At 39.5% G+C, this 14,254-nt stretch overlaps 1 protein-coding gene across 6 annotated transcripts in view; it reads left to right on the forward strand.

Moving 5' to 3' along the window:
• The window catches only part of EBF1 (EBF transcription factor 1), a 389,100-nt gene that overhangs the window by 285,790 nt on the left and 89,056 nt on the right, over positions 1 to 14,254 (forward strand). For 4 of the 6 annotated variants that reach the window (XM_042948157.1, XM_042948186.1, XM_042948166.1 and 1 more), the window contains exon 9: positions 3,526 to 3,656. In XM_042948157.1, coding sequence (XP_042804091.1) covers positions 3,526 to 3,656 — 131 coding nt within the window. Of the gene's footprint in view, positions 1 to 3,522; positions 3,657 to 14,254 lie in introns of all 6 variants that reach the window. The other 2 variants (XM_042948148.1, XM_042948176.1) reach the window with 1 other exon arrangement.

Genomic DNA, 14,254 nt, shown 5'->3' on the forward strand with positions numbered 1-14,254 from the left:
TTGCTCTTTCATATGGATCCACTGGGGACAGTGGATGTACGTCCTTCCAGACCTTTGTTCACGTGTAACTACATACACACAAGCACAGGTGCACATATAGGCTCCTATATATATTATTTTTTAAGTTAACAAAATCACATTATTCATTAGACTATAAATTGTGTTTTTACTTACCTAACCTACTTTGATATCTTTCCATGTCAGTTTATAGAAACCTTTTCCAGCCATTCTGATGGCACTCCTAATATTCTGTAGTAGGGATATATCATAATTTATTTAACCACTCTCTTATTGGGGGCACCTAGACTCTTGAATTTTTTGCTGCAGTGAACTTTTGGATACCTGTAGTTTAGGTACATTTGCAGGTATTTCCTGAGCTGCTTTTAGTCTGGCAGGTTTGTGAATAGGATAAAAATGTAAAATGGTGGCCTAGGCGTTAAATTTACCCCCATAAACATTTTGTTTACAGCCTACACGTTTAAGAAAATTGAATTAGTTGCCAGCATTTAAAGATTGGGAAATTCACATAAAAATCTCGTTCCCAGCTTCTTTCAAAAGATCAGAAGACCAGACCACACTTGACCTGCATTTGTGTGGGGAGTACCAGTGGCTAGACCTTCCCCAGTTCTTAGTGTCAGGGGCCATTCATCTCATGCTTATTCTGAGACTCTGAGCTGCTGTATTCGTTTATGTTTCTTGCCTTGGCCTATATGAATCTGTGAGTTCTTAGTAACTGCCCTCGAGACTGATCTGTTTATCTAGTCACAGTGCCTTCTACCTTGTCTTACTGACATCTTAGAATAATTCATTTGGGGGAATATCCGGTGCACTGTTGGATAGTTAGCATCCTTGATTTCCAGGCACTAAATGCCACTAACATTACTTTCCCACCTCTGTCTCTCAGTGGGACAGCCCAGAGTCCTTTACATATTTTCTAAACTTCCCAGTGGGGAAATACCACAGAGCTTCCTTTCAAGACCACTATGATACACAGATGTATAGGAGCACCTTTAGAACCCTCTGAAGCCTAACTTCAGAAAAAAAGTCTGCATGACTTACTTGTTCTAGGAATGGCATCTAGTCTCTAAGCTAAGATAGTGGATGGTTGAGTACAGAGGTAGGATGGATCGAAGAGTATGTCACTCTCTTCTTGGAGTACTTCCTTCAAGGTTTCTTTTCTCTAAAAAGCCAGGAAGATGGTGTCACATATTGTCTCCTCACCATGTTATCTCTGGAGGCTTGATGATCTTTCTTTCTTTTAGCTAGTTGACAGTTAGCTTTGTTTCTGGTTGGTTGCTCACAGAATTTGAAAACATTATCACTTTCTTAGGAAGTGTTTGAAAGCACATAACACACATAGACATATATACTTACATGCCCTTTTTATCCTACAAATAACAAATGGAAAGAAGCGGGAGGGGGTCAACTCTAAAACCAGCTTCACCATACTATCAGAACAACTTTGCTATAGGAGAGTCTCTCACAGATCCAACACAGTCTTCTGCCTCCTTTTGTGCAATGCTAAGTAAGCCTGGAGGAGTCTAAAGTGTGCAAGCACACTTCTTTACGTAGAGAAGTGTGCTTGCATGATTACAAAAATAAAATTTAAAAAATTAAAAGAAAGCTAATACAGATAATGAACATCAAGACTATTTTGTGGTTTATGAAAGTAGTCACAGGGGTAGCATTTAATGATACCATTAGATTTCACACTTTGCCATTAGGCAAGACTCTTTCAAGACCAGTTCAGTTAAACCAAGATCCTATTCTTCTCAGAAGTATCTGGAGATATGGCACCCTTTCTGCTCTACTTTAACAACTAAGTATGCTGAGTTAGAAATTAAGAATTGAGATTTTGAGACATTAACCAGCGTGTTTCCAAACTGCTTTTATTTTAGGAATTCTACATAATTGTTACATGTACTTTTTTTCTCTTATAAATGTCTTGAAATCATACATCATATTCTACCTTGGGTTTGGGAATACTCAGTCATGCATTTAAACATCTTTATTTCTGAAGAAAAAATTTTGCTTAAGAAAAAGTCCTGTGCGTATGGAGCATTGATCACAACCTTTATGTGTGTTAAAAATTGGACAAGAATTTTCAAGTTATGAATCATTTACATTTTCTTGATTAATTATTTTGTTTTGGGGAGAAAGTGAAGGAGAGAAAAGGCATCTGAACTACCTAGTTTTAGTTATAAATGCATTACTGTGAGTTCAGCCAACATGAAATGTTTAGTTTGGATATTTCCTAATTTCTCTGTGTTATTTTATAAGATGAATTTGAATCAAAATCAAACCCATTCTACTTGTTTGTGTGGTGGCACGTGAACGATGGTCCCGCCGGGATGGGCTTAGTATTTTCTTTTCTTCTTGCAAAAGTTAAAGCATGACATTTTGCCAAATTTGACAAAGGCCAATAGTTTTTTTTCCAGCTTCTTCCCGTTAAAATTAACTGGTGCTCTCATTGGCTTCAATATTTGGAAAGTCAGTCTTGGATACTTAATAAACTTTTTTATTAAAGAGAAGGGTCTCGTTTCCTCTCCTTGCGCAATATCTCCCTTGCTTTAGAATTTTGCTTTGTTTCTGCTCATAAAAGTAATCATGAGAACAACAGCATGGCACTGTGGAGTTAAAAATCATTGGTGCCCTCTGAGAGATTTCAAAAACATAATCCTACAATTACATTTATGCCTAGCAATTGCATTGAAAGTATGCTGTACTCATCAGACAAACCACCTCCAGTCTGTTTAGAATCATGGTGTTTGCAAATTATTTCCCATCTCCAAGGGCCATTTATAAGGGAAAGAGAAGAGATATGAAATTTTTTTTAAAAAGTCCTTTCTAGAGTTTTATGCCTGGGAATGACAACAAAGCAAAGGTCATGAGACATTTTGTGGTTCAGCCCTGACTCAGCTATTTGGTTACATAATTCACCCTGAGTGACCTTCATACTTTACATCTATAAAATGGGGTCTGTGTCATTTGTTAAAAAAAAGCTTAATGATTTTTGTGAGAAATGTTGCTGTGTTCATGTTATAGGTAGAAGGCATGGAGCAAGAATGTTTTCCTGCTCCAGCCTCCTCTCTTTCTCACTTCCCTTTGGGCAGAAATGCTATCTAAAAATCTATCGATTTAACTTTGGGAAGTATGTTTAATCAGGAAGCAATTCTATAATGTTTCCAATGTGTTCCAAGAAGTCACCTAATTTTTTTTAATCTTTAACATCTCATGAATTAAAATTTGCTTCTGTGTTTTATTTCATAAGATTTCATGTTTGAAAATTATTTGGGTAAAATATTTGTATGTCAATAGAAACAATGAAAAAAATGCTTTTAAAAATTGAAAATTGCACCCTTAGGTTTTAGGTCCTAAAGCAGCTAGAAAATTCTGAGATCTTGAGGGACTTCCTGTTAGTGAAAAGATAAAAGATATATTTTTTTCTTTTTCTCAAGTCTCCCATCATTAAAGTTTGGTTCTAACAGCAGACTCCTTCTCTTTTTCATGTGTGTTGAAAAGCAGCTACTCCCTGTATCAAAGCCATCAGCCCGAGTGAAGGATGGACGACGGGAGGCGCGACTGTGATCATCATAGGGGACAATTTCTTTGATGGGTTACAGGTCATATTCGGTACCATGCTGGTCTGGAGTGAGGTAGGTGTTGTCTGAACATTAATATCTAATAGGTTGGTCTAGTTGAGGATACTGTCTACACTTGAATTTCTAATAGAGTGTGTAGAATTTTGTAGTGCCACCCTGGGTGGGCCAGCTCTGGTCTACAGAACTCTGGGAAACCAGGAGACATGGGTTGGGTATACCTGGAGGCACCACTGTCTACTGGAATGACTTCTGTCCTCTGGCCCTTAAGCACCAGGAGAGCTTCTGTTTTGTCATTTGTCCTCTTGGACTAGCTGTGGCATGAAGGTCCTATTGTGTACTGGGAATGGGAAAGGAGATGCAAAGTCACAAAATATATAGGAAAAGCCCCATTCAAACTTTGACAAGGTAGTAATCGTGAATATTTGTAGACAGGGCCTGCTATAGGCCCATCTTCAAGGAACACCATTCCTATGACAGTAATAATCCAAGTGTAGGTGGTTCTTGACTTATTCAGTGACTCTTCATTCAAGAGTGAGTGATTTACCAGGGGAACCTCAAAGAACCAAAGACTTTATCCAGGCCCAGGAATTTACAGCTCACAGGCCTCCCAGTATGTGACTGCAGCCACATGAAAATGACTTTGTTCTGTGTGCGTAGTGCTTTCTAAGCACTGTGATCATTATTTTAACCTGCCAGTTGACTTTTCTGGCAATAATCAATGTTAACTCAAGACTATAAAATGTAAACCTCACCATTATATAGATGGCATGGAAAACTTGCCTTTGCTTTCGATATTCTGGGCCTAGATTTCTTGAATAGCATGCCCAGAGCCCTTTCTCTTTCACTTCCCCAAAGTTTAGAATAAAATCCATGCTAGGGCTATAAGGTACCACTGAGCTCATTCATCCTGCTTGCTTTACAGACAGTTGTGTGAACCACTGAACTTTTCTGGGACTTATTGTACACTAGGCTGTGTGCTCAGTGCTTGACGTAGATCATCTCAATATTCCCTCTGTGCCATGGGGTAGATACTCTTAGCATGTATCTTTTCTTAATAAAGGTATTAAGGCTTAGAGATAACGCTTACAAAACCCCAAAGCAGCTGCCCAGAGCCCATGAAGCATGGCTCATACGTATGTAGCCACACAAAGAAGTCAGCAGCAGAACTGGAGCTAGAACTCTGACTTTTTATTTCCATTTCTAGCTGTCCTACCATGACGCCACTGTTCAGCCTATCCAGATACTTTGTGTTTTCTCTCTAGGTGGGCCATGGAGGTGAGCGGAGTTAAGACTGTGATAGTTGAATATGTTTATCTTTCCAACCAGAGCCTGTCCTTTTTAAGTCTTCTATGTGCACTTCTCCCTGGCGGTAACCCGCTCAGGCCAGCCCCTTGCCAGCCTGTACTGCCACTGCTTTTGTATTTCCCATGCTGCCGAGTAGTGGTATGCACTTGGCCAGAGAATCAAAGCCCTCGTAAAACTGAATCAGAGATGGGCTTTTCAGTCCACCATACTAATTGTTGTCCAAGTTGGAAGATTCCCGGCATGAAAGGTGGACTGAGCTTTAGCTGACGACTGCACCCCATTCTTTGTTAGAACCATTGGGTTGTAAAATTAGAAGCATCACATACAGGGCATGTTTTGCCGCCGGTCTGGTGCCTTCATCCCTGCTGGAGACAGCAGTCCTCACAAAGACAGCTTCTGGCAAGTTGTGGGTTATATCTTCATCCCTTTCTATCCCTCATTCTGTTGCTTATCATTGAAGTTGGGAGAGGGGAAGAATAAATATAATATGAACTGCTTGCTCTATATTACGGTAGTCAAAGTGAGGCCTGAGAACTGGCAGTAAGTCTTATCGAACCTCTGAGAATAAGGTGGGTTAGTCTGAAGCTTCCTTTAAAAGTTTGTGTCGTCTTAGCCCAACATTGCATTGGTTATGGAACAAGGACTTTGACATATCAGGAAATCATTATTTGTACTCCCACCTTGTTCCCAGCCAAGGCCCTTGTGTTTTCTTTCTGTTCCTCCATATTCTTGCCCTCTTTCGGGAACAGATAAGGAAGGTTAAATTCTAATTTAGATTTATCTGAATTACTTTAAAAGATCTGTTTCCATATAACAAAATCAATGCAAGTCATGAAACTTTGTCCTTCTTCCTCAGTCCCTCCACTGCCACTGGCTTGCATGTACCAGAAGCCTCTCACAATGAATCTTATGAGTCCAGCTAGGAGGTGAGGGTGGGGCATGCATGCTCCTTCTTTGCCCACCTCCTCCTCCCAAACTGCTCTCATGTGTGAGCATGCCATAAATCAACTATGACTCTTTCCCAGCGGAAACCTACCAGATGGTTTCCAAAATGTAGATATTCTTTCAAAATAAGTAAATCCTCTGCAGCATTAGCAATTGGGTGTCTGAATGGAGGACTTTAATTTGGGTTGCTATTGTAATAGTCTTGACATTCAGGAAAATGAGGCTTGCAGAGGTGAACTTTTTGTAAATATTCTAAACTATATTTACATTTTCATACAGGCTATTTGAAAGACGTGATGTTCTCTCTCCTTTAGCAGAGGGAGAGAATTTGGTACTGCCTCAAATCCAAAAATCCATTGTATAATAAAGAGAAGTAGCTCACATTTACTAAGGGTTTTATCATGTGTAGGCACTTTATGGGTATTATTTTATTTGATCCTCGTGATATCCCTGTGTTAGATATGTATGAGTGAAACGAGTGTCGGAGAGGTTTAAGAAACTTGCCCATTATCACACAGACCGACAGCGCTAGAGGTGGCATTTGTAATATCGTGTATGTTTTTACAGAGGAAATAAAAGCCAAAGGTACCGATAGAGAAAGTGGAGTCTTACCAAAAGGAAGAAGGACAGAAATAGGAGAGAGAACAAAACACTCCTAGTAATCCAAGTATGGTAGTATAAGTAGTAGTAATAGCAATAGTAGCAATAGTAATGGTGACTGTGGTGGTTGCTTTTAATCCCATAACGTTACATAAATGCCTTTCATTTTGGTAGAGGCAAAAAACATCAGACGGTGCTGGGGCCATTTCTCCAGGCTTCCACTGGATACAATCAGAACTCAATGCTGTGAATATTTAAGAGAGGATATCTCTGAAAGATCTGTGGAAAAACGTGTAGAGTATGATTAATACTAGCTAACATTCACTGAGCACTTAGTTGCTGCCAGGTACTATGTGCTGAGTATTTGGCATGGCTCTCGTTCAAGCCTCATAACATCTGTATACCATGCTGTTCTCATTTTACTGATGAGGAAATTGAGGCTTGGGAAGTTAAGTAAGCTGTTCAGTTATCGAATGGTAGAGATGGGATTTGAACCAGTCTGACTCCAGGGTTCACTTTCTTTTTCTTTTTTTTTTTTCTTTTAAGCATAATCGTCTCTAAATCTAGAGATATGCCTTTTAATCTTTTTATTTTGAGAGAGAGTGGGGTGGGAGAGAAGCAGAGGAAGAGAGAGAGAGATAATCTTAAGCAGCCTCCATGCTCAGCATGGAGCCCAAAGGGGTGCTTGATCCTGTGACCCTGGGATCATTACTGGAGCCGAAATCAAGAGTTGGACACTCAACCAACTGAGCAACCCAGGTACCCCCAGGGCTCACCTTCTTAGCTGTCCATGATTTAGCCTACACCAAAATTGTTACCCTAGTGTTTTACCACATCAGACAAGGGTGTAGTGCTCATCATTGCCATTAATGCGTTGTGCTGCAGTATGTGTGGGGAGTATCTTAACAGTTATTATCACCTTCCGGGTTAAGGTGGACTTAGGATACAGAGAGGTTAGAGCAGTCCCTTCATTTTTTAGTTGTATAGGCTTGAAGGTGGAGCCATTGGCTTCTAGGAAGGATTTTTCCTTGTGAAGAATACATGCCTTGTGTTAGGGGCAGAAGACAACCTCTTCCCTTGTCTATGTAAGAGACCTTAGGTAAGACAGTTAACCTGTTTGGGCCTCATCTCTAGATAGGACTCCTATCTATCCAGGTTTTCATTCCCTGGCCACATGATCTCTTGAGGTTATGCCACCTCTAAGATCTGATACTTCCAATTTTAAGCAGACTTTATCTCTTCTCCATTTCCTCACTCTATAGCCAAAAGCACTCAGGGAGCAGACTGGTGGGCCAGGACAAGCAGATAACATTTTAGATTAGCAGCTGATGCTATTATTTGGAGTCTTTTTTTAGCTAAAGAATTTTAAAAAGAGTGAGAGAAAATAGGGCTGGCTTAATTTCCCCTCATCTGTGCTCTTTCCCTACCAACCCAATCTTTTGCAAATGAGTAGTTCAGTTTAGCTTGCTGATTGCCCCCTGAAGGTTGGGAAAAAGAAAGGTGCCACTCCACTGCTCCTAACTCAGGGCTGCCTTCTGTGAGTTCCCAAGTTTGGGGTGAACTACATGGCTTTCTTGTGAATTTGGTTTACCATATTTGTTATTCTTCCTTATTCTTTCTACAGAGCAAAATATTATATTGATACTCTTATGCTTCTTATTCTGCCTCTACCCAAAAGACTTAACCAAAAAATTGGTCTTTGTAGTGTTCTATATATAAATCCAGGAAAATCAACAGGGTTGATGTGTGCTCATGATTAATATGTGTTGAGTTTTTTTCTTTTTCTTTTTTTTTTTAACGTTTATTTTTTTTTGAGACAGAGAGAGACAGAGCATGAACAGGGGAGGGGCAGAGAGAGAGGGAGACACAGAATCCGAAACAGGCTCGGAGCTGTCAGCACAGAGCCCGACGCGGGGCTCGAACTCACGGATCGTGAGATCATGACCTGAGCCGAAGTCGGACGCTTAACCGACTGAGCCACCCAGGCACCCTTTGAGTTTTTTCTTGATCAGAGATATACTTGGTTGTTTTTGCTTTTCCATTAACATATGATTTGGAGGAGGGGAGGGGCTCCTGCTACTGGGTTATAGAACTAATAGTCACTTTAATATCTCCTGAACTCCTCTAATTTCTTTTTTTTTTTTTTTTTAACATTTTTTTTAATGTTTATTTATTGTTGAGAGACAGAGACAGAATGTGAGGGGTTAGGGGCAGAGACAGAGGGAGACACAGAATCCGAAGCAGGCTCCAGGCTCCGAGCTGTCAGCACAGGGCCCGACGTGGGGCTCGAACCCACAAGCTGTGAGATCATGACCTGAGCCGAAGTCGGACGCTCAACCGAGTGAGCCACGCAGGCGCCCCTCTAATTTCTTTTTTTTATGTTTATTATTTTTGAGAGAGAGAGAGAGAACATATACTTGCAAGCAGAGGAGGGCAGAGGGAGAGGGAGACAGAGGATCCAAAGTGGGCTCTGTACTGATAGCAGAGAGCCTGATGTGGGGCTTGAACTCAGGAACCATGAGATTATGACCTGAGCCAAAGTCAGACGCTTAGCCAACTTAGCCACCCAGGCACCCTATGAACTCCTCTAATTTCTAAGCGATGAGTACTGTTTGGCTTTCCTGTTGGTGTCTACCACTGGAATAGGTACTATGGGTGATCAAAATTAGGCTTTGTGGGGATCTGATGTTTTATTTGGAATGGCAACTTGCTTCCATGAAACAAATATTTTTATAAACCAATATTAAATTTGTAGTTCAAAATTCAAGGCAAGGTTCTAGAAGGCACAGAGAGTGGTATAGACAGAAGTAGACTGTTCAAATAACCAGTCAGGCTCCTACTATATACAGATGGATCTCTGTGCTAGGCATTTTAGGTTCTGACAATCTGTTGATTTAATCACTCAAATCTCTGGGAGAGTTTATACAGTGTAAGGTATTTAAGATACCAGTAAAGAAAGTACACTGAGGAGACTGGTGAGGAGCAGAAGATGGAGGGAACTTCATGTAAACAGTGATCGAAGCAAAGGTGTAGATTGCATGAGTGGCAGCAGACAAGGAGCCAGTCAGGAGGCTTGAGTATTAATTGCAGTCCTTCTATTGCTCAGTCAGACAATCTAGATTTTAGTCAGGGTTGGTCATTTGACTTTAGTTTCCCCATCTGAAGATGAGAGGCTTAGACTAAATCCTCTTTGAAATCAGCTACAATATTGTAATTCCTTTTATCTAGAGTTTACTCTCTTGAAAGTCCCCTCAAAGAAGCACAGTGATAATGGGTAGCAAGTAGCTTCTTTTCTTTGCTATTGTGCTTTACTTTTACAACACACTGGCAATATACAAATATCATGTTTATTTTCAAAAGGATTCATTGAACTTCATCAGAACCATTTAATTAGCCACAAAATTGGATCTCCCTATTGATATATCTTTAGTCAATATTTTTACTCTCTACACTTTCAGGTTCTGGTATCTGATATAAACCTGAGCCTATACTACAACGTTGGTCTAGTTCATTTTCCAGATAGTTCTATGGAATACATCAATTATCTGGGATATCAACAGGTTTCCCATGGGAGATGAGGGAGGGAGTAGGTTTGGGAAATGCTGAGTCAAATAAATTCATCTGCTCCTTGTTCTAGGACTTTGCAAAGATTTTGAGATACTGACATGCACTGAGAACACCTAAGATAAAGTAGATGACATGTCCCAAACTTTTGTGACCACAGAACCTTTTTTCAGGGATCACCTTATAGGAGGATATATTAGTTATGGATGAGTTTCATGTTAATCAAGTAAAATCATGAAATCCAGTCAAAGTGATTGGTCTGGGGTAGATGTGAGAAAATCATCTGAAATATTTGCAGAGTATTATTCAGATTAGACCAGGAATGTGTAGAGCCATTATTCTTCAATGCAGCAGGCTTTGAACAGAATTTCTCTCATATTTTGCATCTGGTTTTAGTCACTGCACACTTGGCATTAGATGCCATGTGATTTTGCAGGACAGTTATATTTAAAGATTGCCAGGACCACTTAGCTCAGATGGAGAAGCCAGAGTTTCATCACTGTGTGAACCAATGAGCCTCACACAGGGGCTGTGCGTTGTCTGTTTCATCCAGACAAATGTTTTCTTCAACTACATTCCTAGAGATAGGGAGAAGTCAAAAGAGACTTCTGTAGGGGCAGGGGAGGGAACCTAATGGGTGAATATAGTTGAGTAAATAAATGGCAGTTTGGGGCTGAGAAATGATTTCCTACTTTAATCCAAAAGTTGGAAAACAAGGTTTTAAATGCAGTTCCTGATGTCTTTCTTTCTTCCTATCTCTACTTTCAATTATCGTTTGTACACATAGCTCAGAGGAAGGATTGTAAATAAAAATACCATTTGCTCCTCTGTGACATTAAAGAATGAATGGCTACAACTCATACGTGTTCCCACTGGAAGTTTCCCAGGCCTATTTGTTTGGCCTTGATTTTTACTGAACCACATGTAGAATCACAAAATTTCGAAGGCTTTGAGGAACATTTCCAGTCATCAAGTGTAGCTGTTTATTGGAAATGCAGAAAAAGAAGCTCCAAAGCCATACAGTGACTTGTCCTGGGAACACGTTAGCTACTACTTAGTTCTGGGGTTACATCCCTGTTCTCCAGACACCAACCTCACCCCTGATTCAGCTTTCTCTTGTACCAGTTTTTCTCATGATATCTCCTTAGTCTTTTAATAAACTTCCTTATATTTACCAAACCCTCCCAAATTTTATACATGATGGCATTGACACTCTAATGACTATTATTTATATCACATTTTTATGCAATACAATTCCATTCAAATCAAAAATAAAATTAAGAGGGGTGCTTGTGTGGCTCAGTTTGTTAAACATCTGACTCTTGATTGCAGCTGAGGTCATGATGTCACAGTCGTGAGATTAAGCACTGTGTCAGGCTCCTTGCTGAGGGTGGAACCTGAGTAAGAATCTCTCTGTCTTCCTCTCTCTCTCTCTCTCTCTCTCTTCCTTTGACCCTCTCCCCCACTTAATCTCTCTCTCTCTCAAATAAAATTTAAAAAATAAAATTAAGAAAGGTAGAGAAAGACATGATCACAAATAATCTTTCAAAATTTCATAATGTGAATATGATATATAAATGCTGTGTCATTTATTTTACATATATTGAGGTTTACATGTATAAGTTTAATTCAAAATTGATAAAGTGCATGGATTTAAAATAATTCATGACTTCCTACTTTTCCTGAATATATAAGTTGCCAAGTCTGTGTGCGACTTCTACTTACTGATCACCTATTAAGTAGAAGATGCTTAATGTAAAATTATACTTTATTTGTAAGGAATAAAAGGAGCAGTCTGAACCAGTTGCATTAAACTTTGAGTGTGACTTTGAAGAACACCTTTCAAGCCCAAGTTATTTTATGGGGAATCATTTTGAAATGAGCCAGCATATTTAGAAAACAGATTTAAAATACTATAATGGGCTCTTTAATGTAGTTACATAGTTACAACCATGCTCACCTTATTCCTAAAAAAGCTTTAGTCCATAATTTTACTTTTAATGACTAAGGCACTTGAAATCTATCCTCTGTGTTGATAATTATGGGATGGTTAAAAACAACTTTAAGATGACATTGTCCATTAGTTGTTTGTAGTGCTTTCAGGAAGTACCCGTATGTGCCTATCACTTGAAAATGGAAACCACAGAAGTGTGATGCCTTTCTAATTTTAACATAAATCAAAGACAAAATTTACACCTGGCTGCAGTCATGTGACTTTTAGGAAGAAAATGGATATCTATACAGTGTTGTGTTCATTTTATACGTGTGCTCAAAGCCAATTGCTGGAATGGCTCCCTGCTGGTCTGAACTAAAACCTTCCTCCTTATTCAACCTTACTGGCTTCCTCCTTTTTAAAACCACAACTCCTTAGTTTTGGATTCAAGCATACCCCCTTAAGGCTCTGACCTTTCTTTTCAACATCCCTGTGCACTATTCATCTTATGCTTCAGTCACACTGAGTTGTTAGTGGCTCCTTATACCCATTGTGATTTTTTTTCTGCCTGTACTCTTGTCTTTCTTATGCCATTCCTTGTTCCATAATGCTCTTCCCTCCTCTCTGTGCCCAAATTCTTCTGCCCTTTAAGCTCCAGTAAAATACCACTTTTTTTTCTGTGAAATCTTCCTTACAGTTCAGATATTGAATATTTTCTCTTCATCCTAAATTCCTACATGGTCTTATCATTACCATGTTAAATTCCTTATAACTTTCTATCTTTAATTATTGTGATTTAAGGGGATGTTCTTTCCCATACGGCAGGATCCGTGCTAAATTCAGCTTAATCTCACACAGTGTTTAGCACAGATCCTTACATGTCAGAGGCATTAATTTGTATAAAATACTGTTGGGTGACACCAATCATTCATTCATTCATTCGTTCATTCAGACAAATGCTTCTTATTAGCAACTGTTGTATTCAGTGATGCTTCAAAGTGTCAGTACCAGATAGATAGATTGCAGTTTAGTTTTTCTTAATGTGTGTGTGATTAGGTAGTTTATATTTAGATGTATTGTGCAATAAGGATGCACTTAAATACCTTAGTGTGAATCTGTTGGTTATGGTGAGGGTTAAGTAATAATAAAACTAACACTTTCTTTTTTTTAAGTTTATTTATTTATTGAGAGAGAGAGAGAGAGAGAGAGAGAGAGAGAGAGAGAAAGAGAGCATGCACACGTGCACACGGGGAAGGGGCAGAGAGGGAGAGAGAATCCCAAGCAGGTTCTGCTGACAGCAAGGAGGCAGATGCGGGGCTCGATCTCACCAGCTGAACCACAAAATCATGACCTGAGTAGAAATCAAGAGTTGGACGTTTAACCAACTATGCCACCCAGGTGCCCCAACACTAACACTTTCTAAGTGATTGGTATCAGTGAGACCTTCTCCGAAACTCATTATAAGCATTATGTCAATTAATCCTTAGATTAATTAGATTGCTAGCCCCCACCCCTGTCCTACTTTTTTCTCAGATAGTGAAACTGAATGACAGAGAGGTTGAGTGACTTTCCAAAGGTTCCACAGCTAGTAATTTGCAAAGCTTAGGCTTGAACCAAAATCTGTGTTAGTAAGAATCTCTCTGTCTTCCTCCCTCCCTCCCTCCCTCTCTCTCTCTCTCTCTCTCTCTCTCTTTCTTCCTTTGACCCTCTCCCCCACTTAATCTCTCTCTCTCTCTCTCTCTCTCTCTCAAATAGAGAGAGAGGGTCATCTTTTAGCCATTCAATAAGAATGTAGTAAAACCTCACTTATCCAGAAAAACTGTTACATAACCTCACTTAAAAAAAAGAAAAAAGAAAGAAAGAAGAAGTAAATACAGAAAATAACACACTTAGGGGTAACCAGAGCAGTAATTTTTAATAAACTATCATCAGTTTTCCCAGGTCACAGCAAGTTAGAAGGAGCGAACTAAAGGCAGGTTGTTAGAAGCAGGCTCAGTGACAGCAGAAATGACAGCCTAATGTGAAGGGCAGAAGTGGAAAACCTAAAAAGCAGACGCAGAACTATATTACTGTGTGGCACATTAATGACTGTTCATAATGACAGTGGCCCTGAGTCATCAAGACAGAGATGGCAATTATATTCAATATATTCTCTCTAAAACAGCAAGACGGGTGTAATGCATCTTCTCAAGATTTCCAGTGAAAGCAGCTGTCGTGGCACGCTATTAAAAGGGGTTTGGCTCTGGTTTTCTGTGGAGCTCACTTCTTGAAGGGACATGTTGAATGAAGAATTACTGAATATATG

The sequence above is a fragment of the Panthera leo genome, chromosome A1, assembly GCF_018350215.1.
Source record: "Panthera leo isolate Ple1 chromosome A1, P.leo_Ple1_pat1.1, whole genome shotgun sequence".
NCBI lineage: Eukaryota > Metazoa > Chordata > Mammalia > Carnivora > Felidae > Panthera > Panthera leo.